Here is a 25,764-nt window from a genome sequence, read left to right as displayed (position 1 = left end):
ATAGCGTCTGCCCACCAGACACTGAATGACAGGGCCTTGGGGACTTTGCCTCATGTCAGCTCAGGTGGTAGTGATTGCCTATCATGCAAGAGGCCTTGGGTTAAATTCTACCATCAAGAACAAACAAGCTAGGAAGCGGTAGTGGACACCTTTAATCCCAGCCCTCAGGAGGCAGAGGCAGGCGGATCTTTATGAGTTCGAGGCCAGCCTAGTCTACAAAGCAAATCCAGGACAGCCAAGGCTACATAGAGAAACCCTGTCTCAAAAAACCAAAACAAAAACAAGAACAAACAAACAAACAAAAACCTAATCTTCCAAGCTGGGCGTGGTGGCGCACGTCTATAGTCCAAGCACTCAGGAGGCAGAGGCTGGTAGTTTGAGGCCAACCTGGTCTACAAAGTCAGTTCCAGGACAGTCAGAGTCAAATAAAGATAATCTGTCTCAAAAAACTCAAAAAGTAAAACAAATCAAAACCAGAAACCTACCTGTCCTCCTGATAGGCATAGAAATTTAAAGGACTAAAATCCCTTGGGAACCATGAGAATAGTTTCAAATTCAACAGCTCTCTAGATGTAGTGGCATAAGCCTTTCTCCTAGAACGTGGAAGGTTAGCTTCATATAGCCCAGACCAGGCTCTCAACCAGTCTGGATTACATGAGACCTGTCCCTCCCTCCCTGCCTCTCTCTTTTTTAACCCCGAGACAGGCTCTCACTGTGTAGCCTTGTCTGTCCTGGACTCACTTTGTAGACCAGGCTGTCCTCAAACTCACAGAGATCTGCCTGCCCCTGCCTCCTGAATGCTGGGATTAAAGGCGTGCACCACTATGCCCAGTATTTTTTTTTCCTTTTAAAGATTTATTTTATTTTATTTATATTTATTATATATACAGTGTTCTGCCTCCATGTAACCTCTGCACACCAGAAGAGGGCACCAGATCTCACTATAGATGTTGTGAGCCTTCATGTGGTTGCTGGGAATTAAACTCAGGACCTTTGGAAGAGCAGCCAGTGCTCTTAATCTGTAAGCCATCTCTCTTAACAACTACAACCCCCAAACAAAAATAGAACCAAGACTGTGCAGGGGGGTGGGGGATAAAACTGAAATCACTTTAAAGAATTTTACTACAGAAAGACAAAAACGTAAAATTGTTGCCACACAAGGATTAAGAGCTAGGAGTTCATGCTGGGTTTTTATGAAGTCTGAGACCACCAGGAAAGAACCACAGACAGACTCAATCCCTATTCTAATGAGATAAATTTATTTAAAGTGCTAGTAGGATGACAGCCTTAAATCCAAATCAAAGCGTGCAACAAAAGAAGGGTTTTAAAGGCAAAACCCACAGTTACTTAATTTGTCTGGGGAATATGCAGCTATGTGAGAAATTGCCTCATTCCCTGCATACAAGAGCCTGAGCCAGCAGCTAATCCTTTCTTAAATCACACCAGTCTGGGGAGGGGGCAGGGTGTCAGGAGCTTATCTTTCAGGACTTTAGTCAAGAGGACAAAGCCTACTAAAACTGGTGCCTGGTACAAAATGGAGTTAGTTTCCTTAGCCATCACATTCCCCACCTGCTCTTGATTGTATGAATCAAATCATTAATTCGTGCTGAAGCATAGACTGATATGAGCCTGTAGGGCTCATAGCCTAGCAGAGCTGATTCTATTCAAGTGTAGGTCAGTAACCAACTTAAAATGCAGGGCCAATTGTGATGCCAAGGAGTAGGAAGAGAACAGGCCCAGCTGTGGCCATTAAAAGGGTGGTAAGCATTGGGGATGAAGAATAGCGGACCAGTCACCATCAGAAGCCTCAGCCCACTCGTTTGCCGTTTCTAAGTTTTTCTGAACCACATCTCATGTTTCCCATAAACTCCTGAGTTATTGGCACCAAAATGCTTTTCACCTAAGGCAGCACAAATAATGCCCTTCCTTCAGGAGTAACCAATCTAGTCCTTAATGGTTCTTTAAAACCATTTCTTCTAGGGAAACTACTGTTTGTTTGTTTGTTTGTTTTTTCAAGTTGCCAGGTGGTGTCCTTTTGGTGCTATATACCTTGGTTTATTAGCATTTTAAAGTTCTGGTCTTGAATAATTAGGGCTGACATTCCCAAGGCATCTGTACTAGGAGAGCAGAGATCTTGTGTTTGGTTTTGATCTCCTTTCCTTCGGGGGTTCCTGGTACAAGGCACCACGGACATGTGCAATGGCAAAGGCATACCAGCTATCAGTATGGATGCTACTGACAGTGTGGCGACTTCCTCATCTTAGTCCATGACAAAGGCTATCAGTTCTACCTCTGGGACTGACGGCCCTCTAGGCAGAGACTGGGCCCAGATTTCTCAGTGAGTGTCACCACACCTCCTACACATCTCATCCCATCCTGCATATACCTGCTTTCATTGGTGAAGAGGATTGCGTCTACATTTCTGAGAGGCTAGTCTTACAGGTCGAGTCATCCATCCTGTAAATGGTCAATAACCTAGACACAGCCATGGACTGGCTGTTCTTCAGGGTCAGAAAGAAGAGATTCTGGGTTTAACACTGCAGAAGGTGAGAATCTGATCCAGGGTGCATCTAAAAAAGAGCCTGACATGAGTGAAGCACGTGTTTGACATCCAGTGCTCAGAGGCTCCTGAAAGGAGCACTTCAACTGAGTGAGGGGTAGTGACAATCAACTTCTGCCCCATGGCCAGTTTATCAGTTTCCTGAATAACGTGGTGGCAGCAGTGACCTGGGTGCAAGCTGGCCATCCTGCTGCAACCAGGCCTAGATGTTTACACAAATAAGCTGCAGGCCTTTTCCATGGTCTCCAAAGTTTGAGTCAATACACCCTTCACCATTCAATTCCATTTATACACAATGAAGTAGAAAGGTGGGCATTAGAGCTAACATCAAAGCTTCCTTGAGCTTTAAAGAGGCCTCTTTCTCCTTGTCCTTCCAGCTCAAAGGGCCATTTCCTCCTAAGCCGTGGTGCAATGACTTTGCTATTTCTGCAAAGTTAGGTATCCATAGTTTACATCCAGGAATTCTCTCACCTGTCTTTTATCTTGTGGCTCAGAAATATTCAAGATAGCTTAAATCCTGCTTGAGGACAGGGTCCTGCAGCTTCCCTCCAAGAAATATTCCAGATAAGTTACTTTATTGGAGCATAACTGGGCCTATCTGACAGACAATCAGTAGCTCAGCTGCTGGAGCATTTCAGGCCATCCCTTGTTGGCACGTTGGTATTCTTTCTGGATGCATGCAGCAATGAGACCATCCACATACTGCAAGAAAGTGATGTTCAGGTGCCCTTGGTGGTATTCAAGCAGGTCCACAGTCAGAGTCTCATCAAGCAGAAGTTCTTTTGGGAGAGTTCTTAACCCTCTGTAGTACTTGAGTCCAGTTCAATTGGTCTTTGACCCCTGAATCAGGATATATCCATTCAAAAGCAAATATAAGTTTTTAAGTTGGCACACAGGCATTGGAGGCAAAGAGAAAAAGGTTTTTTTCAGGTCTAAAACAGTATATACTATTTTTCCTGGATCTAATAGGCTGAGAAAAGTATAAGTCAGATGAATAGTTTCTACTCTTTTATTTACTTCTCTTAAGTCTTTGGTGCCTGGCTTAACAACAGGGAGTAATGGAGAGTTCCAAGGTGAGTGGCAGGGCACCAAAATTCCTGCATCTTCAAAGCAGTTGATATGTTTTATTTGTTCTGAAGATTCATTTATTTATTATGTATACAGTGCTCTGCTTGCATATACGCCTGCATACCAGAAGAGAGCATTAGATCACATTACAGATGGTTGTGAGCCACCATGTGGTTGCTGGGAATTTAACTCAGGACCTCTGGAAGTGCAGTCCATGCTCTTAACCTCTGAGCCATCTCTCCAGCCCCAGAATGCCTTTAACATGGTGATGGTGATACGTTTTGTTTTGTTTTGTTTGTCTTTTTCTTTCTTTTTTAACTTCTGTCTGCATGTGTGCCTGCCCACCAGAAGAGGGCACCAGATCTCATATAGATGCTTATGAGCCACCATGTGGTTGCTGGGAATTGAACTCAGGACCTTTGGGAAAACAGCCATCTTTCCAGCCCTGGTGGCAAATTTTCTTAATGAGTCCCTACTAATCAGGGAGTATGGACAATATGGAATAACAAGAAAAGAATGAGTCACAGTACCTTGTTCAAAACTCACGTCTCAGTTGGTGGTCCAGGAGTAGATGCTGGTTTTTGTGGCCTCTTGGATGGTGGTTCTCCTTAGTGATGGGGCCCAGGGGTTGGGTCAGCACTGAACAGGCTGTACCTGTTATTTACCAAGAACCAGAGTGTTTTCTTCTATTTTCCTGTGACCTGGGGGCTCATTGGTATGATGCCCTGGCCCCATCAATCTGATCCAGTTAGATTGAAGATCAATTCTCTTTTTCCTTGTGTATGAATATTTAGGCATTTGTTGTTCTCTTTTCTCTTACAATAGGCGCACTGGTCCTTTACCCTGGCTCAGCGCTGATTTGGTTGTCTGGGGCACTTCTGGCTTCCTCCAGGTCCTTCTTTAAATTTTGCTATCATTGTCCTGGCCAGCCTTATATCTTTCTTCTCATTTGGATCTCTGTTGTTAAATCTTCTAAGCAGCAGGGCACAGTGGCGCATGTCTATAATCCCGGCACTCAGGGAGGCAGAGGTAGGTGGATCTCTGTCAGTTTGAAGCCAGGACAGCCAAGGCTACCCTGAGAATCCTTGTCACGATAAAACCAAGCTAAACCAAACCAAACAAAAAACAAACGGGAAAAGAAAAAAGAAAATGGGAGGGAAAGTCCTCTGAGCTTTCTCTAACAGCCATGACCTATTCTTCCCTTCAAACCCTTCTAACTTTTGTCACTTTCTGCAAATATCTGGGCCAATTGCAGTTGGGTAACGAAAGCAGTGTTAACAGGCCACTGGATTTCTGGGACATCCGGGTCAATACAGTAAATTCCCAGTAAGCCTCTTGGAGGTGCTCCAGGAACCCAGCAGATGCCTGAGTTCCCCAAATCTCTTCAGATACCTTTGCAAGGTTAAATGGTACTGTGCTGCTCTCATTCGGGTCAGCAAGGCCTAGTGACAGGTTTCAAGAGCCCTACTACCTTGATCAGTGTGGGATTCCAGTTTGATAAGGTTGAGGGCAATATTCACTCAGCTCTTTTCTGTATCAAACTCTGTGGCTCCTGGGCCCACTGCAGCCTTTATGGCCTCAGTTATGATCCAGTTCCTTTCCTCAGCAGTAAAAACGAATCCTAAAAGCTGCTTACAATTAGCCAAGGTAGGCTGATAGGTAAAGAGAACAGCTTCCAACAGACTGGGGAGAATCTGAGGTTTCTCAGAAAAGAAAGAATTCTGGGCCGTTCAGTTATATAGATCACTGGCTGAACGGGCACACAAAAGGTCTGGGCCTCTATCCCTTCCTCCAACAGGGTTTGGGGCTCACTAAGGGGTGCCTCTATGAGACACAGCCAGGGTGCAGCACAATCCCATCCACTCTGAGAGTGCAGAGGTGAGAGCCAGTCAGGTAGGGTAAGGAAAACTCAGGATACACTTTTGGGACTGGGGGTGTCCTATTCAGACGCAGTCAGGCCCTCAACTAGCTGAATGTGCACTGTAAGGTGGGGGCACATTCTCCTCCTCTCCAGGGGCTGGAACAGAGTCCAACATTTCACTAAGGTTTTTACTCACCCTCCATGGCCTCTGCACCAACATCTGCCTCCACGTTTCTACCCTGTTTTAGTTCCTGTCCTGACAGAAGCGAAAGCAAAATAAAGCCTTTGCTCTCTAAGTTGCCTTGATCATGGTACTTCATTACAGCAACAGTAACCTGGACTAAGAAACTTTGCTCATCTTATTTTGTCTGAAGTAGTCAATGTGCAAGGCAGGTGCAAATCCAGCCCTATTGATTTAAAGATGAGGTCACTACCTTGAAAAGGTTCGTTTTGGGGCTGGAGAGATGGCTCAGAGGTTAAGAGCACTGGCTGCTCTTCCAGAGGTCCTGAGTTCAAGTCCCAGCAACCACTTGGTGGCTCATAACCATCAATAACGTAATCTGATGTCTTTTTTTTTTTTTTGAGACAGGGTTTCTCTGTGTAGCCTTGACTCTTCTGGACTCACTTTGTAGACCAGGCTGGCCTCAAACTCACAACAATCCTCCTGCTTCTGCCTCCCAAGTGCTGAGATTAAAGGCGCACGCCACCATGCCCAGCTATGATGTCTTCTTCTGGTGTGCTGGTGTACATGCAGGCAGAGTACTGTATACATAAAAATAAATGTTTAAAAAAAAAAAAAAGAGCCAGGCGGTGGTGGCCCACGCCTCTAATCCCCCTCAGTGGACGGAGGCAGGTGGATCCCTGTGAACTGGAGGCTAGCCTGGTCTACAATGCGAGACCAGGGCAGCCAAGGCTACACAGAGAAACCCTGTCTCAAAACAAAGCAAAACAACAAAACCAAAAAACAAACAAACAAAAAGGGAAGAAAGAAAAGGTTTATTTTGAACATGGTGGTAAATGCTTTTAATCCCAGCACTCAGGAGAAAAAGGCAGAAATATCTGTGTGAGTTCAAGTTCAACCTGGTCTACATAGTGAGTTCTAAGACAGCCAAGATTATAAAAAAGAGACTCTGTCTCAGATAGATAGACAGACAGATTTTTTGGGGGGTGGGGTGCGGAAAGTGCTTCTAAGTAATTCAACAAGTACTATGTACAGGACTCAGTGGGCATAATGCTTGCTGCGCTTGTGTTTGGAGTCTCGACTCCAGAGCTGCAAGACCGAGACAGATGGTTACCAGAGCCTTGGTGGCTCGTAGGTCTAGATGCAACCACAAACTTACGGCTAAGAGACTTTGTCTCAAGAAATAAGATGAAGAAGCAACTGAGAAAGAGATCTATACTTTGTTTTTTTGGTTTTTCGAGACAGGGTCCCTGTGTGTTAACTTTGGCTGTCCTGGACTCGCTTTGTACATCAGGCTGGCCTTGAACTCACAGTGATCCTCTTGCCTCTGCCTCCCAAGAGCTGGGATTAAAGGCGTGCACCACTACACCCAGCTCCATCCTTACTTTTTACTGCTGTGATAAAACACTGCCAAAAAGAATGGGGGGAGGGCTTGCCAGGCAAAGATGATACATGTCTTTAATCCCAGCACCTGGGAAGTAGAGGCAGAGGGGTCTCTGTCTTTGAGGCCAGCCTGGTCTACAGAGTGAGTTTTAGGACAGCCAAAGCTACAAGGAGAAAGCCTGTCTCAAAAAACAGAACAACAACAACAACAAAAAGAAAACAAACAAACAAAGGAGGATGGGGTGAGGTTATAATCCGTCACTGAGGTAAATCAGGGCAAGAACTCAAGACAGGACCCTGGAGGCAGGAACGGGAGCAGAGCTTATGGACTGCCCATTGGCTTGTTCCTCCTGTCTTTTTATACAACCCAGACCCACCTGCCCAAGGGTGGCACCAGCCACAATGGGCTGAGTCCATCCACATCATTAATCAAGAAAAAATGTTCCCCAAAAGCCAATTCAATTGGAGGTAGGTATTTTCTCAGCTGAGAGTTCCTCTTCCCCGATGACTCTAGCTTGCATCAAGTTGAAAACTATGACACCATCTTAGTCAGTGTTCCATTGCTGTGAAGAGATACCACGACCAGGACAACTCTTATAATAATGGAAAAAATTTAATTTAATTTTTTTAGGAAAACATTTTAATTGAGGCTGGCTTACATATAATTTCGGAGGTTCAGTCCATCATCCCCATGGCAGGCAGCATGGCAGCATGCAGGTAGACACGCTGGAGAAGCAGCTAAGAGTTCACACCCAGACCCAGAGGCAGCAGGAAGGCAAACCCTGGGTCTGGCTTGAGCCATGTCTTCCAGTCCTTTCAAACAGGGCCATTGCCTGGCAACCAAACATTCAGATCTATGCAGCTCATTAAACCCACTACCAGCCTCCTTAGACACTGCCTCACATTGGGAGCACGGCACATTCTTGTGCTGCTCTGTGCCTCGTCCCCATTTTCTCTATGTAGCCTTGGCTGTCCTGGAACTCACTCTGTAGACCAGGCTGGCCTTAAACTCAGAAATCCACCTGTGTTGCCTCCCAAGTGCTGGGATTAAAAGTGTACACCATCAACACAACTGGATGTTTTCAATCATTTCTGTTTCTTTGCTCTTTGTTTCTAATCCACAATTAAGGATTTCTTTATGCTATTTGTTGTTTTCTGTTCTGTATTACTTGCAATCTCATCTATTTCCACAACTGTAATTATCCCTATGAAGATGATGTCTAAGTTTTCTTCTTTTCTCAGAAAAATCTTTCTCCACACCCCAGAACTACTCAGATACAGCACTGGAACTTGAAATAGGGGGAAAACTTGTAAATGATCTTTCATTGCATTTTCTTACATGTGTGCATTTCTGTGGGCACACTTTGCTATGGCTCATGTGCCAGAGTTCACATGTGGCAATCAGAGGGCAACTTGCAGATTGCAGGTCTGATTTCCCCTTCCATGACGTAGGTTCTTTAAATCAAACTCAGGCTGCCAGGTTTGATGGCAGGTATCTGTACCTGCCGAGCCGTCCCACCAGCCCAGAAGAATCCATTCCAACAGCCTCTGTATCTGTTCCTTTTTCTTTACTTTCAAATTCTATTAATAATTAGTGCCACCCATTTGTCCAGTAATTCTGGCTCAGGAATTTGGCAATAATCTAGGTTTCCATGTATCTCCAAGGTTTTGTTTTGAGGCAGGGTTTCAGGGAGCTGGTCTTTTTTTGTTTGTTTTTTGTTTTTCTAGACAGGGTTTCTCTGTGTAGCCTTGGCTGTCCTAGACTCATGTTGTAGACCAGGCTGGCCTCGAACTCACAGCTATCCACCTGCCTCTGCCTCTGGAGTGTTGGGATTAAAGGCGTGTACCACCATGCCCGGTTTGACTGGTCTTGAAATTCCTAATTCTTTAATTCCGAGGGCTTGTATTAAGGGTGTGAGCCACCAAACCCACAGAGCAAACTAATATTCATCAAATTTAAGGATGAAGAGAAAAGAGTTAAAAATAATTCTCATATTTGTCTTAGCAGCACCCACGACTGAGAAGGGAAAGACAACAAGAGAAGCAGGCCGAGGGGATGATGCGGAGGATACAGTAAGACTTAGTGGATGTGAGGTTCAAAAAGTCAAAGTTACATAGTTGAGAATATGTAAGTGGGTTTAAAACTATGAACACTATAAATTTCTGTCAAAAACCTAATGATAGAGAACAAATCACCTCAATTTGTTAACCTGATATAAACAAAGGCGTATTCAGTTTTTGTGAGAAAACTGGAAACAGCACAGGATGGTTCTGACTTGGAGTCTTTCATGTATCTGCAAAGAAGGCTCTACTTCCGGCTTCATGCATGTGCTAATTAGATGGCTATCAAAGTGGCCTCACAACATAGCGTTTGGCTTCCTTCTCTCTAGGGCTGCCTTACAAATAAGTAAATAAAAGAGGGAGCTGTAAAGAGAAAAGTTATATAGCAATCATAATTTCAGAAATGACACTGAGAAAGAGTATTGCTCTGTAGCCCAGAATGGCCTAGAATTTGCTGCATTCCTTCTGCCTCCGGCTCCTAAGCACTACGATTACAAGCACCATGCCAGGCTGAACATCCATCATTTTTCTTTCTTTCTTTCTAGTCCCATTTCTTCAATCTCAGAAAATTCACATGGTTGACTGCTGAGACGGTCACCATCCTTAATATCTCCCTAAAAGTTCCTAAATAAATTACAGGTAGCTGTGCCACTACAAGGTGGGAGAGGAACTCGCTCACTTTGTAATCACTGCTTCTGCGACTCCGAGGGGCTCACATCAGGTTTCATACCAACCTGGGCTATACAGCAAGATCGTGACTTAAAAAAATAAATTAATCGAGGTGCACTGACAAATGCTTTTCTTTGTTTGGTTTTCTGAGACACGGTTTCTCTGTCGTGAGCCACCATGCCTGGTTTGGGGAATGCTTTTAATCCTAATACTCAGGAGGCTGAGGCAGGAGGATCTTCGAGGACAGCCTAGTCTACCAGAGAGTTCCAGAACTACCAAAAGAACCAAAATAAAATACAATTTAAGTCGGGCGTGGTGGTGCACGCCTTTAATCCCAGCACTCGGGAGGCAGATGCAGGCGGATCGCTGTGAGTTCGAGGCCAGCCTGGTCTACAAAGTGAGTCCAGGACAGCCAAGGCTACACAGAGAAATCCTGTCTCAAAAAACCAAAAAAAAAAAAAAAAAAAATTTAATGGTACCATTCAGAGCTCCCTGTACTGACCGAAAACAACCTCAAAGACAGTGTGTGAGGCATTGTCAGGGTACGGGTCTGTACAAGGCGTGTGTTTAGCAACAACTTTAGGGGGTGGTGACCTCTGCACAAGGGGCGGTGGGGGGAAGGAGGAGGAGTTGGAAGAAGATGTTCTGGCGTGTTCCTCTACGCGTTACCCCACTTTTACACTCACAGGTAGTCCAGCCCAGGCTCTTACCTGGACGCTCCCGACACCGACTCTTCAGCGGACAACACGGGGTTGAGGACAGGGCTTCAGTCTCTCCCCTCAGGCCATTCTTACACTGTCTTCCATGGAAGATCAACAGGCTTTGCGAGGCCTGGCAGCTTAGAAAGAGGGGCACGCAAGGAGAGGTCTGCCTCGGATATGAATCTGGCCGCAGCTTAAATACTCAACACCAACCACTCCAGAGGAAAGCCCCGGCATCGAATTCCGCGCCTTCCTGGAAATGACGCAACGAGGCCCCTGAGGTCTTACCCTCTGATTTCCGGTTCCGGTCCTCGGCCTGCGCTTGCGCAAGCTTTCCTACTCTAACACGAGGAGACATGGAGGATTCAGCGTCTGCGTCTCCCCCTCCCTCAGCCGCCAAGGCGACCACCACCGCGGGGCAAACAGCCCCGACCGCTCTGGAACAGCTGGACAAAGAGCAGGCGAGTGGGTTTTGGGGATAGCGATTCGGAAGCAGGGTGGTTAAGGCCCGCGGGGGGCGCGGAGTGGGGCGCGAGAGGCATGAAAATCCAGAAGGGGCCCGCGACGGCGTGGGCGTCCCGGAGCTCGAAAGAGGTCGCTGGAAACTCCCCCGAGCGGGTTCGCTTCCCTCAGGCTTGTTGACCTCCTGTTTAAAGTGGGCTCCTGCGCTCCGCTCTGCAGGATTGCGGGGCGTTTGTTCGTGCACGTGCCCAAAGCGTTACGCGCAGGGCCCGGCGCATGGTGCGCTCCCAGTCCCGCGCCTTTCCTGATTGCTCTCGCCGAGATCAGGAGAAGCTTCCGGATAGCCCTGTCTCCTAAGTAGAAAGAACATCCGTAAACAGGACGCAGGTACTTACCGGGTGTCTTTAATGGATTCTTTTCTGCGTTGGTTTTTCGAGACAGGGTCTCTCTGTGTAGCCTTGGCTGTTCTGGACTCGCAGTGTAGACCAGGCTGGCCTCAAACTCAGAGCGATCCGCCTGCCTCTGCCTCCCGAGTGCTGGGATTAAAGGCGTGCGCCACCACACCGGGCTTTTCATGGATTCTTAAAATTGCACTGGGTACAAATTGTAGGATTCTAATATGGTGAGGAATAAAAAGGAGGACGAGCAAAGGAAACAAATATGTGTATAGGGGAGCAGTTAACTTTGAGAAAAGTAACTCATTTCTGTGTTTCTGCAGATCAGGAAGGCTGTGGAAGTTCTGTTCGCACACTCCAAGTCCAGAAAAAAAAATAATGAATTGCTTTTGAATGAGACCGAGAATTTATTCTTGATGGTGATATTATGGAAAATTCCAGAGAAAGAACTTCGGGTCAGAGTGTAAGTTCTGATTTATCTGTTCGAGTTGTTTTGTTTTGGGGGCTGGTCTGTTACTAAGGCTTGCCTGGTCCCAATCTACCTCTTGAAAGTACTCACTTAGATTGTGTCTGAGTGTATGACTGTGTAGCACAAGTGTCCACCGCTTGCAGAAGACAAAAGAACATGTCGGATCACCTGAAACTGCAGAGATGAGGTTGTGAGCAGTCCAGTGTGGGTGGGTATAGACAAGGAACTGAAATAGATCTTTTGGGAAAGCAGCAAATACTTACTTTCTTTCTTTTTTCTTTTTTTTTGTTTTGTTTTTTGTTTGGTGTGGGTTTTTTGTTGTTGTTGTTTTGCTTTGAGACAGGGTTTCTCTGTGTAGTCTTGGCTGTCCTGGACTCACTTGGTAGAACAGGCTGGCCTCGAACTCAGCAGTCTGCCTGCCTTTGCCTCCCAAGTGCTGAGATTAAAGGCGTGCGCCACCATGCCCAGCAGCAAATGCTTTCTAACCGCTGAGTGTGCTCAATCCTGGACACACACTCACACTCACCCTCCTCCCCATCCCACCCCTCTCTCTGTGGGTGGGTGGAGAGGGGGAGTTAGGTGCACACATGTGGGAGACGGAGAATAAGTATCATTTTTCTCCTACTGTGTTGGTCCTGGAATTGGAACTCTGGTTGTAAGGCTTGGCATCACGCATGTGTCTTTACCCCCTGATTCACCTGGCCTGCCTGTATAAATTGTGTATTCCTTCTGTTTGGTTGGTTTTCAAGGCTTGGCTGTTCTGGACTCACTCTGTAGCCCAAGCTGGTCTCAAACTCAACAATCCAGCTGCCTCTCTCTCTACCTTCTGAGTGCTGGGATTAAAGGCGTGCACCACTGTACCCGGCTCATGTACTGTGTATTCTTGTTAGGGTCAGATTTCTCTGCTGTAGAATTGGTAGACTAAGAACTAAGAAAGAATATTATATTCGTTTAAGTTGTTCCTGTGCAAGATTTGAGAGCCTCTTATATTAATTTATGGTCATCTTGAAGCTCAAGAACTCAAACTATTGTGACATTGTGTAACAACCAGCTCTGCTTAACAACCTATGGAGGAGGATAGCTGACTTTCTCCAAAAATAAGGGCAATGGGAGGGGTTCCTTTCCTTTCCTTTTCTATTTTTACCCTCTTCTTTTTGAGACACGGTTTTCCTGTGTAGGAAAGCCTGTCCTGGACTCGCTTTGTAGACCAGGCTGGCCTCAAACTCACAGTATTATCCACCTGCTTCTGCTTCCCTGGCACTGGGATTAAAGGCGTGCCCCACCATGCCTGCAGCAGTGGGAGGTTTAGAGAGGAAAGACACTTGTGATCCCCAAATGACTTTTTAAAGAATGTTTCTGTGTATGCACACAGGTGAGTGTACTGTGTGTGCAGAAGCCAGTGGGGATCAGAAGAGGATTGGATTCCCTGGAACTGAGTTAATAGGGTTGTAAACTGCTCTGTGTGCTGGGAACCAAACTTAGGTCCTCTGGAAGAGCAGCCAGTTCTCCTGACCACTGAGCCACTTCTACAGCCCCCAAATTACTTTGTAGAATCTTTTTTTTTTTAAATGTGTACCATTGTTTTGCCTGTATATATGTCTGGGTACCATATGCCTGTGAAAGTCCAGAAGAGGCCATTGAATTCCCTGGCACTGGAGTTAAATTAATTGTGAGCTGACAGGTGAGTGCAGGGAATCCTTGTCTTCACCCTAAACTTTCCAGGGCAGAGCTTTTCCTTCCCCTTAACCATATAATCCAGACATTTTGTTGCTGTTGCTTCTCTCTCTCTCTCTCTCTCTCTCTCTCTCTCTCTCTCTCTCTCTCCCCCTCCCTCCCTCCTTCCTTCCCACTCCACCCCCCTTACATGACAGCCAAGAGCTGCTTCCTACATTTATATACTTTAACTTACCTTGCATGAAGGACAATCCAATGTCCTCCTTTTTTAAAAGAGAGGAATGTTGGCATAGAAGCGGCCTGCCCCAGGTTGCTTAGCAATCTCTGATGTTATCACCTGCTGCCACCCAGTGCTCTTTTACTCTTCGTCTCTTTGCTTTTTTTTTTTTTTTTTTTTTTTTTTTTTTTTTTTTTTGAGACAGGGTTTCTCTGTGTAGCCTTGGCTGTCCTGGACTCACTTTGTAGACCAGGCTGGCCTTGAACTCAGCAATCCGCCTGCCTCTGCCTCCCGAGTGCTGGGATTAAAGGCGTGCACCACCATGCCCGGCACTCTTTGTCTCTTGACTCTGTCTCTGTGTTTTTCTCTACTCCTAAGGCGCCCCCTTGTTTCCCCATGCTTCAGCAGTAAATCTGATGATACCATACTTAACAGCTTGTTTTGAAGTACACTGACCACTCTAGCTCCCACATTACTTTAAATTATGTGTCTTTACGTGCACACCTTTTCAGATGTGTGCACACAGGTATATGAGCACGTGAGTGTGAAGGACAGAGGACATCCTTGGGTGTCTACCTTGGGAACACAATATCCTTTTTTAAGCAGGTCACACATCCTTGCAGCTCTTCAAGCTCATCAAATGGACTAGTTGACCACTGAGCCCCATGCATCCTCGTGCCTTCATTTTCTCCTAAGATAACCAGAGCTCATCACCAGCTTCCTCTGTCATGTACATTCAGGGATATACACAGATCCTTCTGTTAGTATAATGAACACACTAAGCTATCTGCTTGGAGAATGGAACCTGTGTCTTGATTGTGTGAGGTAGCTCTTCTAGCAGCCCTCTATTGGCTTCCTTCACACTCACCTTGGCTCAACTTCTCACCTTGGTGATTTTTGTCACTTGTGGGAGGTTCTTTTTGTCTCTCTGCTCCTCTCTCACCTGTTTTTGCTGTGTGTTTTTATGGGCTAGCCTGGTACTTTTGACGTTCTTTCCCTTCTTCTCTTTAAAGCTGGAATTGTAGGTACACATCACCTACCTGGCTTTCCTTAAGTGGAAAAAAAAAATGAGTGTGGCTAAATGGGGCTGACAGGATAGTTCCTGGAGCTGGAAGGAGGTACAGATGGTCGTGTCACTGTGTGTGCTGAGAATTAAACCCGGGCCCTCTGTGAGAGCAGCCAGTGCTTTTAAGCACTAAGCTCTCTCTCTGGCTTCTTTTTCTTTTGTTTTGAGATAGCAACTTGCCACCATCCTAATGACTTTGGTCCACGTGGTATAAGAAGCCAGTTTTCAAAGGCTGCCCTCTGATCTTACATATGTGCCATGGATATCCCCCCAAAATAAATAATCAGATATGTATATGTTGTGGGTAATAAACATATTTTATGGAATAATGTTTGCTTCTTGGTTTTTGTCATGTTTTCCAGGTCTTTGCCTCATAGTATTCTATCAGATTCATCAGAAGTCTGTTTGTTTACCAAAGATGATTGTGAATCACCTGAACAGACAGAAGGTTTCTATAAAAAGCTTTTGAAAAAGCATGGTGTTAACAGTGTCTCCCAGGTAGGAGTCATGTTAATACTCTGAAGTCCTTTCAAAGACCTAATTGAAATGAAATATGATATACTACTGGTTTTTGTTTTGTTTTGTTCTTTTTGGTCTTTTAGGTCTGTTTTTCTCTTTAATTTTAATTTATTTCTTTATTGGGTATGTGTGTGTATTCCTAATGTTAGCCATATGCACCATGTGCATGCAGGTGTTCTCAGGTCAGAAGAAGGTATCAAATCTCTTGGAGCATGAGTCACAGGCGGCTGTGAGCTGCCTGTGGGTGCTGGGAAATGAAACCCAGTCCTTCAAAAGAACAGCAAGTGCTCTTAACTGCTAAGCCATCTCTCTGGCCCATTTTTCTGCTTTTAATCTAATTGTCGATGGCTTATGGTTAGCTGTATTCCATTTTATTTGTCCTGAAGATGCTATTCTGATTTGTGACTGAAAAGTTAAATACAGGTCAGATTTTAAATCTTATTTTGAATTGTCTTGAGTGCAGTGCCTAAGGAGGCTAAAGGGGGCTTGGGATTCCCTGCAGCTAGAGTTGTAGGAAAGTTATTTCCATAGGTGTTGGAAGTGAACTTGAGTCCTGTAAGAGCAATCAGTGCTGAACCAGTGAGCCATCTGTAGTCCCATCACAGATTATTTAAAAGCTTACTGTTTGTGTAAGTCCCACTCTGTACTTTTGGAGCATTGAGTGTTCACCTCTGACTCTGTTTTGTGATTATTTGTATATTTTTGTGCTCTTTGGTTCTTTTTATTTCTCCTGGTACTGGGAATTGAATCCAAAGCCTTACACTTAGTAGGCTAATACTCTACCCCAAACTTGCAACGTAGACCAGGTTGGCCTTTAACTCAGAGTTCCTCCTTCATGCTGGGATTAAAGGTGTACACCACCACACTGGGTGCTGATTCCCCACTGCCACCCCAAAGACACTTGTTTTTTTAGAATGTGCCTGGGTTTTTGTCTGCATGTGTCTGTGCACTTTGTGTTGTACAAGTACCTGTGGAGGCCAGTAGAGTATCTTGGATTTCTTGGAGCTGGAAGGAGGTACACCCATGTCCTCTGTAAGAGCAGCCAGTGCTTTTAAGCACTAAGCTATCTCTCTAGCTTAATTTACTTTGTTACTCAATTGCCTGGGCTAGCCTCAAAGTTATCCTCCAACCTGAGATGCCTGTTTTCATCCACTTTGGTGCCTCCTAGCCTACATACTATGTTGCTGTTTTTGTTGTTGTTGTTGTTGTTTGTTTGTTTTTTGAGACTTGGTTGTCCTGTACTTGCTTTGTAGACCTGGCTGGCCTCGAACACACAGTGTTCCACCTGCCTCTACCTCCGGAGTGCTGGGATTAAAGGCGTGCGCCAACACTACCAGCCTTGTTTTATTTAGGTTCTTAACAATTTATGGTTTTGCTCTTGTTTCTGTTTTCCAGATTATCCCTTTTAAAACTTTAAAAACCGAATACAAAGCCTATGAAGCCAAGCTCCGTCTCCTGGGTAGCTTTGACATCTTCATTGCTGATGAAAGAATTAGACGGCATTTGCCCTCACACATAGGAAGGCATTTCTATCAGAGGAAGAAGTGAGCTTATTTGTAGTGACTGGGTGTCAATGGTATGGGTTTCTCTGTGTGTGCCTTCTTTTGATGCCTATGTGCTTTCAGAGTTCCAGTACCTGTAAACCTTTTGGCCAAGAATCTGTCCAAAGAGATTGATCGCTGTGTCACAGGGACCGTCTTAAATATCTCCAAACATGGTTCTTGCAGGTAACAAGAGGAATATGTGTGCTTTTGTAAAATTTACATGTCTTCATGATGGAATCCTTTTTTTTTTTTTACCTTAAAGGATTGTATTAATGAAACCAGGCCCTTCTATTAAAACCCTAAGAAGGCTTTTTTTTTTTAATTAAAAAAAAGATTTATTTATTATGTATACAGTGTATACCTGCATGCCAGAAGAGGGCACCAGATCTCATTATAGATGGTCATGAGCCACCATGTGGTTGCTGGGAATTGAACTAGGGTAAGCCTTACACCTATGCTAAGGAAAAGACCTTTGGATTAACAAGATGGTTCTAATTTAAGTTGAAGGCACCTAGCCACTAAGCATGACAACCTCTGTTTGGCCCTAAGACCATCACTGGCAGAAGGAAAGAACCAATCCTGGGAAGTTGTCCTGTGACATTCAACACATTCACTCAGAACACGCACACATGAGGTAAATAGAAACCAGACTGGAGAGATCAGCTATTCCAGAGACCCAAGGATGTTCCCAACACCCATGTCAGATGTGGCTTACAGCCTCCTGTGATTCTACCTCTAGGGGGTCAATGCCTCTGGGCCAGAGGGCACTCCCATGTACATATGCACATGCACACACACACATACACACGCGTGCGCGCACACACAACACACATACACACACACACACACACAAGTTTAAGCCAGGCATGGTGTCACATTCTTTAACCCTAGCATTGGGAAGGCAAGACAGATGTATCTGAGTTGTAGGCAAACTTTGTCTACATAGAGTTCCAGATCAGCTAGGGCTATATATTGAGACCCATGCTCAAAATAGATTTTAAAGGTCTTTTAAAGAATGTGATAGTTTCTGTTTTCACATAGAGAATCAGTGTATAATTTTGGCTGGCCTGGAAATCTGGTCTCTACCCTGAATGTTGGGATTTAAGGCATGTATGCTACCATGCCCAGCTTTAAGAAAATGTAAGGATGTCGGGTGTGGTGGGCACACCTTTAATCCCAGTACCAGAGAGGCAGAGGCAGGCGGATCTCTGAGTTTGAGGCCAGCCTGGTGTACAAAGCGAGCCCAGGACAGTCAAGGCTCACAGGGAAACCCCATCTCGAAGGAAAAAAGGAAGAAAGAGAGAGAAAGAAAATGTAAGGACAATGACTGCTTTCCAACGTCACGTGGTCAAAGATAGTATCACTGTGTGCCTCCAGGCTTAGGAGAATAGGTGATATAAACAGGCTCCTGTTGCATCCGGCCTGTAAGAGGAAAGCCCCTTGATCGGTTCAGACAAATAACTAAGAGTTGTCACTGGACCAGGCCTCCTGCTTCTTCCTTGGTTGTAGATGATATGAGAATCACAAGGAAGGTTGGAGAAAACAATTATTTTGGTTCACTTAATCCCATCAGAGGAGAAACTGAGCCAACAAGGCAAACCAAAGGAAATTGAAAAGTTTGGGCTTGGAACTATGGTAGGATTGTATAGTATGATGTTTTACCATTGATCAGTGTCAACACTGAACAGCTAATACAACAGTAACCTCTGGCCTGAGGTGGTGCACACCTGTAACCCCAGCACTTGGGAAGCAGAGGCAAGTGGATCTCTGAGTTACGGCCAGCCTGCTCTACAAAGAATCCAGGAGACCCAGGGCTACACAGAGCCCTTGTCTGTGGGTGGATGGGACACAAAACAAAACAAAGAAGCCTTTTTTATTACATTTATTTATTACCTCCTAGTACTGTGCGTATTGGTCACACTGGAATGGAGACTCAGCACATCGTTGAAAACATCTTGACTGTCTCAGAAATGCTTTCAGAAAAATTGCCAGAGGTACAGTATAGCAAGTTTTTTAGTCTGATTTCTATTTAAAAGAAGCACTGTGTAGGTGACATAATTTCTTTCTTTCAGAAATGGCAGAGTGTGAAACTCTTGTTCCTGAAAACTGAGAAGTCGGTTTCTCTGCCCATCTTTTCCTCGTTTGTCTCGTCTCAGGATGAAAACACCATATCCTTCCGTAGTGTGAAGAGAAAAGTTAGTATAAATGTTCCTGTTGGGTGGGCTTAATAATTAATATGTAGCCAATAGAGATCGCAACAAATTCAGAACTAACTTGAGCTTTATAATAAGCTCATCTGTCAGGCTTGTACTTAGTGAGTTCATTCTGAGGAGGAAAGTTGAGGCTTATTTATGTGCCTTTGTGTTTTGCCTGCATTTATGTCTATGATGTCAGATCTCCTGGGTCCTCTGAAAGCAGCCAGTGCTCTTCACCACTGAGCTATTTCTCCAGCCCCAACAAGACACATCTTAATTTTGTGTGCTCATCAACATTGAATGTCTTCCCTGGTTGCTCTCCATCTTAATTTGTGGGCGGGGTAGGGGAGATTTTGTTTTGTTTTTTAAGAGACAGGGTTTCTTGTGTGTATCCCTGGCTGTCCTGGAACTTGTTTTGTAGATCAGGCTAGCCTTGGACTCAGAGCTCTGCCTGCCTCTGCCTCCCAGGTGCTAGGAGTAAAGGCATGCACCATAATGTCCAGCCTCCACCTTAATTTTAGGACAAGATTTTTTTTTTTAAATTTATTATTTACACAGTGTTCTGCCTGCATGTACACCTGCAGAAGAGAGCACCAGATCACATTATAGATGATTGTTGGGAATTGAACTCGGGACTTCTGGAAGAACAGCCAGTGTTCTTAACCTCTGAGCCATCTCTCCATCCCAAGACAAGATCTTTTGATGGAGGTCACTGATTGGTTTGACCAGCTGGCCAACAGCTCCAGGGGTCCCATCTATGCACCCACCCACCCACAATTAAGATTGTAGATGCTGGGGGCTGGAGCGATGGCTCAGTGGTTAAGAGTGCCACTTTTTCTTCCAGAGGTCTACTTGTTTCCGTCACTACCCCTTGGCTAAAAATTTTATCAGTCCTTTACATTTTTTACTTTTATTTTTTGTTTGTTATGTTTTGGTGTTGTTTGTTTGGTTTTGGGGGGGTTTTTGTTTTGTTTTGTTGGTTTTTTGAGACAGGGTTTCTCTGTATTGTCTTGGCTGTCCTAGACTCATTTTGTGGACCAGGCTGGCCTCAAACTCATAGAGATCCACCTGCCTATGCCTCTGGAGTGCTGGGATTAAAGGTGTGTCACCACACCCAGCTTTGTTTTTGTTTTGTTTTTAAGATTTATTTATTTTTACGAATACAGTGCTCTGTCTGCATATACACCTGCAGGCCAGAAGAAGGCATCAGATCACATTATAGATGGTTGTGAGCCATCATGTGGTTGCTGGGAATTGAACTCAAGATCTTTGGAAGAGCAGGACCTCTGGAGGAGCAATCAGTGCCCTTAACCTCTGGGCCATCTCTCCAGCCTCTTGTTTTTGTTTTTTTAAGACAGGGTCTCTCACTGAATAGCCATGATGGCCTTGAATTCACAGAGATCTACTTGGCTGTCTCCAGGTTGCTAGGATTAACATTGTGCACCACTACCATGCCTGGCTTCCATTCCAGCTGTCTTTAATTCTTTAAAGCTCTTTAAGCTCAGTCTAACAATACAAAGAGAAAGTGTTTTGATGCTACACTGGATGTTTCTAGCCATAACCAACTAACATTTTATCTCAGTGTAACAAGTTATCACACTGGAAAGGCTAAAAACCCAGTAGCTGTTTGTCCACTCACCTGTGTGCTTCAGTACTCTCAACTTGCTGAGTAAGGCCTGAGGGATATTTGGAGGATTCCAGACATCAAACAATGGCAGAAACTATTTATAGTTGGCAAAATCACGCCTCTGTTAGAGCACAAGGCAAATAAGTCATAATCAGCTGCTGTGGACAGTCTCAAGTAGTCCCATACTCCATACCTGGGATTAAAATTAAAAACATCCTTAATATTTGTGTATTTAAAAAAAAAAACCAAGATTCTCTCAAATGTCACTCAACTAGGTAAATCAAATCAGTGGCAAGAGGGAAAGAGCCAAAGGCAGTCCAGTAACCTTTCTTCCTCTTTCATGCTCTATTGTCTGGCCTGCTGCTAAGGATGTACTGCCTAAATTTAGGGTGGGTTTTCCCACATCCATTAAAGGAATCAATCCAATTTCTCAGTTTAGGGTCTATAAAGAAATATTTAAAGATATAGGAATAGTTGACATTTTACCTGTGAGGCAGGAACTATGGAAGTACTCTGAATCCACAATTACCTAAAAGACTGGAGATTCAAGTCTGGGCTCAGTTGGTCAAAATGCTCACTCTCCAAGCATGGTATCTGAGTGTGATCCAGTTCTGGGGAGGTGGAGAAAGAGGGATCCCTGGGGCTCTGATGAGTCAGCCTAGTGTAGCCTGATCATCAAGCCCAAGGTTCCAATAAAAGTCTTTGTCTTGTAAAGGAGTGGTAGCTCCTGAAGAATACCCTAAGCAGACCTGTGGTGTGCACGTAGACACCACACCAGAACAGGTGGTTCAATAATGGGACCCACTGGGCTTACTGGCCAAGGGCTCTGCTTCCTCTTAGTTGCTTGTATGCATTTTGATGGTGGGTATTAAACTGTTGAACTCATGCAGGGCTTTGGGTGTGGTAGACGTGCTTTACCACATGCCTGGATAAAATTCAAAGTAGAGAGCCAGGTGTGCTGGAGCATGTCAGTAATTGTAGCAGATGAGTAGGAGAGGGTTACATTCATGGCCGACCAGCACGAGCTGCAGATTGAAGTACCTCTCAGCCTCCAAATGAGACTGAGGTTTAAGTACTTGGAAATAGAGTATTCTGTTTGCATGGGTCAGGGATGTTTTAGGGAGCTTATCGATGCAACTGCAGTTTCTAAATCTGTGCTGTCTGTATCCGTGGCTTTTTTTCTCCCCTGCTAAACTTTCATCTGGTATTTTGGTAGGAACTAAAGACAAAAAGAAAGCATGAAAAAGAAAAGTTGAAGAAGAAAATCAAAACTTTAAGGAAAAAGTCCAAGAAGGCTCCATCTCCTTCAACTCAAGATGACTTAGTGTGTAAAGCCAGCAGTCCTCCAGTGAAGGACCCGAAATCTGGGAAGAAAAAGATCAGCAATGTAAACACACAACCAAAAGTGACAGAAGAGTGTGAAGAAACAATTCCACAACTGGTACCAATAGGAGAAACTCTAGATAAAAAAGATGTGAAGGTATTTTTATTGATATCAGTATCAGTGTCAGGCAAAAAGTTCTAAGTGGTGCGAGGGGCGAGGCGTGGTGGCACTCAGAAGGAGTCAGAGGCAGGCTGATCTAGAATGACTTCAGGCTACACAAAGAACCATCTTGGAAAAAAATAAGTTAACTCCAGGTACTAGGAAGGCAGATACTTCAGCATCTTGAATAATGGGAAAGGTTTGTGTCACTGTATGGTAGGGCATCTTGTAGAAGTGTATCTCATGTGTTGGTGTCACTAGAGGACACATAATGAGGTCAGTCCATATGGCCCCTCAGTGCACCAAGATGTCAGCACAGGACAGCATACTGGTATAAAAGACTAAGTGCCTGTAATCCCAGGCTGAAGCAGGAGCATTATCAGCCCCTAATCCAGCTTGGATTACATAATGAGTTCCAGCCAGGTAAGACCCTCTTCAAAAAGAAAAAGACAAAACAAACATCTGGTGATAGAAAAGGCGGCTGCTCATTCCACCGTGTTGTGGGCACATATACAAGGTTGTAAGTACAGTAGTGGCTTCTTGAGTCTGATAGTGAGATCTTGATCTTTGTTGCTCTAGACTTAATTTTCTTTCTTTGTTTTTTTCAAGATGCAAGAAAATATCACAGGGAAAAAATCTCCAAAAAAGAGATCGGATCTAAATATGCTTCAGGGCAAGAAAAGGAAAGCCCTGCCAGCTGCAGAGACACCAGAAGCTTCAGGAGTTGGGACCTCAGGGAAGAAGCAAAAAAGAGATGTGCGGGAACTCAGAAAGCCAGAGGCCAAGCTCTTTCCTCCCAGGAAATCTGTAAAGAAAGCTTCTAACGTACCCAAAGTCCAAAAACCCTAGGGGCCCCATTAGGATTAGTGCTTTGGCCTGAAGGACAACAGTTAACCTAAGCTTTTCAAGAGTAAATGGGCAGGATATGATGGGAAAAACTGGGGGTTGGGGAGGCATGCTGGAGAGATCACGCAGAAGTTAAGAGCACTGGCTGTTCTCCCAAACATTGAGTACAATTCCCAGGAAACACATGGTGGTTCATAACATTCTATAATAAGATCTGGTGTCCTCTTCTGCATGTGGCCTGGAGGCACGCATGCAGGCAGAATACTGTACAAATCTTTAAAAAATGAAACTGTGACAAAGAGATGGGCAGATAGGTGTGAGTTTGAGGTCAGCCTGGTCTCTGCAGAGGTGGTTGTAGTGAGATTTTTGTCTCTGCAATATTGTCCAAAATACATACCTGCATGTCTAGCACTCAAGAAGCCAAGGCCAGAGAGTTGGGGATTTGAGGGATGTTGGGATGAAGCAAGTGGCTATATTTAAAGCACAGCAGTCCTGGGCTTGGCGGTATAGCACTTTTCCAGCATATGTAGTGTCCTGCCCTCAGTACCCAGAGCTGTTAAAAACAGAAAAACACCTCACACATCAAAAAGTACTCTGGTCATGAGTCCATCACAGCTCCCTTTTTTGGTTTGGTTTTTCAAGACAGTTTCTCTGTAGCCCTGGCTGTCTTGGACCCTTTGTAAACAAGGCTGGCCTTGAACTCACAGAGATCTGCCTGCTTCTGTCTCCCAAGTGCTGGGATTAAAGTCATGTGCCACCGTGCCCAGCTTATCAACAACCTTTTCAATAGTGAATCGTAAACTTAAATGTTTTTTTGTAAAGTTTCTATGGGTGACTGAATTAATATTTGTAAAAGCTAGGCGTTTAAAAAAAAGAAAAACTATTTTTAATTGTTAAGTATGTTCGTTGATAACTGCTTCTCTATGTTCAGTGTTTTTTTTAAATTAAAGTTTGAAGCCTGTTTCTGGATAAATGTACTGACTGTTGGTGTTTTACATCTCACATGAGTAATTTGAAGACATAGCAGCAGCTTTCTATCTACATGGGCGTGTTCAATGGTGCTGCTAAAGTAATATTCCCTAAGTGGCCAATGAAGGGATAAGGACTCTTCACTGGATGGCTGGCGTTGGTGATGCACGCCCGTGACCCCAGCACTCGGGAGGCAGCGCCAGGCACATCTCTGAGTTCAATGTACGATCTGATCTAGAAAGGGAGTCCAAGACAGGCAAGGCTACACACAGAGAAACCCTGGGGTTTTTTTTTTTGGGGGGGGGGGTGGGCATCGGGAATCAACTGCAGGGCTGGAGAGATGGCTCAGATGATCCTATTCTTAAGAAGACCCAGGCTCAATCCCCAGCAGTACAGAGGTGTACTCATGCAGGCAAAACACCTAAATGTAAAAGAATTCAAAATCAAGTCCGTGATGGAGCAGAGAGGTTTCTTTCCCTGTGTACCTCAGATGGCTCCTGGTTGGGTTTTGGTAATGAGCTAGCACATACACCAAAGGGTGTTAGTCATACTACACGCTTTCAGTCTTGCAGATAGATCTAGGGTAGGGTACCCGCTTTGTTACATAGTAAGGCATGGTCAAAAGAATATGGATGCCCTTAAATGGGTACCAAGTGAATTCTGGTTTGAAATTACGTATCTCAAGCCTTCCTGTTTTTACCCGTATATGTCATCCTGTAAGTAGGCATATATGTAGCAATGAAAAGATGAGTATGGAAAATTGAACTGTTTGGTAAAGTTGATGCAAGTATATTGAGGTGGTACATGAAATTTGGTTTTATTGGGATGGAGTTGAGCAATTGGGAAGGAGCCCAGAACATTGTACAGAGTAGGCAAGAGCTGCATAGCTGGGCTTCCTGTCCAGCCCAGTAACTGGTTACAGTCTGATGCATCTGCAGACTGAATATTTTAAGGCATGTTTCCAGAATCTCTACATGGTGTGGTTTCCCAGGGAGTGATACAGCATTTTTTTGTTTTGTTTGTTTCATGGTGGATTCTCTGTGCAGCCCTGGCTCTCCTGGAACTTGCTCTGTAGACCAGGCAGGCCTCAAACTCAGAGATCTTCCTCCCAAGTGCTGGGATTACAGGTGTGCTATCACTGCTCAGCTGTGATGCAGCCTTTTAATCCCATTTTCTAAGTAGCATTTAAGTATTTGGCAGCACAGTGACTTTGGCCTGTAATTTAGGCACCACGCCCAGCCTTTAAAATAATTTTTATTTGTACTTTTTAATGTTCCAATTTAAAAGTTCAGGGACCCGGGATATCAGTATGAAATTACAGTATGGTGCTGGTCAATACAAAAGTGTAGGAGTCACATAAGGAGCTCTCTGTCTGCCCTCCTTGCCTCTGGTGTGTGTCTGAGTTCTTGTTGACAGACACAACTGGCAAATAACTGAAGACAATAATAAGGCCTGCAACTATAATACATATTCCAACAGAAAGACATGGTGGGAGGAGTCACAGGTGAAAATTCAGAGCTAACACTCCTATGAAGGAGATCAGTGTGTACTACGAGCAGCATTAAAGAGTGACAGGCAACGAACAGGCAGCTCCTTAGCCGCCGCCTCCCTTAGGAGGCTGCTAGGAACATCCATTTGCAGAGGTTGTTAGGCTGTGGTTATTTTCCTGATGGGGGAAAAAGTACTGTTCAGAAACAGCTTAAGTTTATGAAGAGCAAGGTGGCTGGGGTATGCTTTGTAACCAAGAGCTTGGGAAGTTGCAGCCAGAAGGCCCAGAATTCCTATCAGGGTTTATAGTGAGCTTGGGGCCAAGG

General features: G+C 44.7%; 1 protein-coding gene and 2 long non-coding RNA genes across 3 annotated transcripts; 2 read left to right on the top strand and 1 right to left on the bottom strand.

Annotated features, from left to right (window-relative positions):
• Positions 1–825: 825 nt before the first annotated feature.
• Positions 826–4,759, top strand: LOC311586676. The gene is made up of 2 exons (XR_014775615.1): positions 826–1,413; positions 3,199–4,759. It is a non-coding gene; the product is annotated as an uncharacterized lncRNA (long non-coding RNA).
• LOC311586675 lies at positions 1,239–11,613 on the bottom strand. Its single transcript, XR_014775614.1, has 3 exons — positions 11,342–11,613; positions 7,431–10,737; positions 1,239–4,732 (listed from the first exon to the last, which is right to left on the bottom strand). It is a non-coding gene; the product is annotated as an uncharacterized lncRNA (long non-coding RNA).
• On the top strand, positions 10,769–23,954 carry RSL1D1 (ribosomal L1 domain containing 1). Its single transcript, XM_084762808.1, has 9 exons — positions 10,769–10,945; positions 11,665–11,804; positions 15,130–15,265; positions 16,682–16,830; positions 16,912–17,013; positions 18,731–18,824; positions 18,903–19,025; positions 21,869–22,132; positions 22,745–23,954. Exons 1-9 carry the CDS (start codon positions 10,841–10,843, stop codon positions 22,982–22,984), a joined length of 1,353 nt encoding a protein of 450 aa, XP_084618934.1. The 5' UTR covers positions 10,769–10,840; the 3' UTR covers positions 22,985–23,954.
• The last annotated feature ends 1,810 nt before the right edge of the window (positions 23,955–25,764 follow it).

This window comes from Acomys minous (assembly GCF_964271855.1).
Source record: "Acomys minous genome assembly, chromosome: 16".
NCBI classification, from domain to species: domain Eukaryota; kingdom Metazoa; phylum Chordata; class Mammalia; order Rodentia; family Muridae; genus Acomys; species Acomys minous.
Note: the sequence above shows the minus strand (reverse complement) of the source record. Positions and strands in the feature narration are given on the sequence as shown.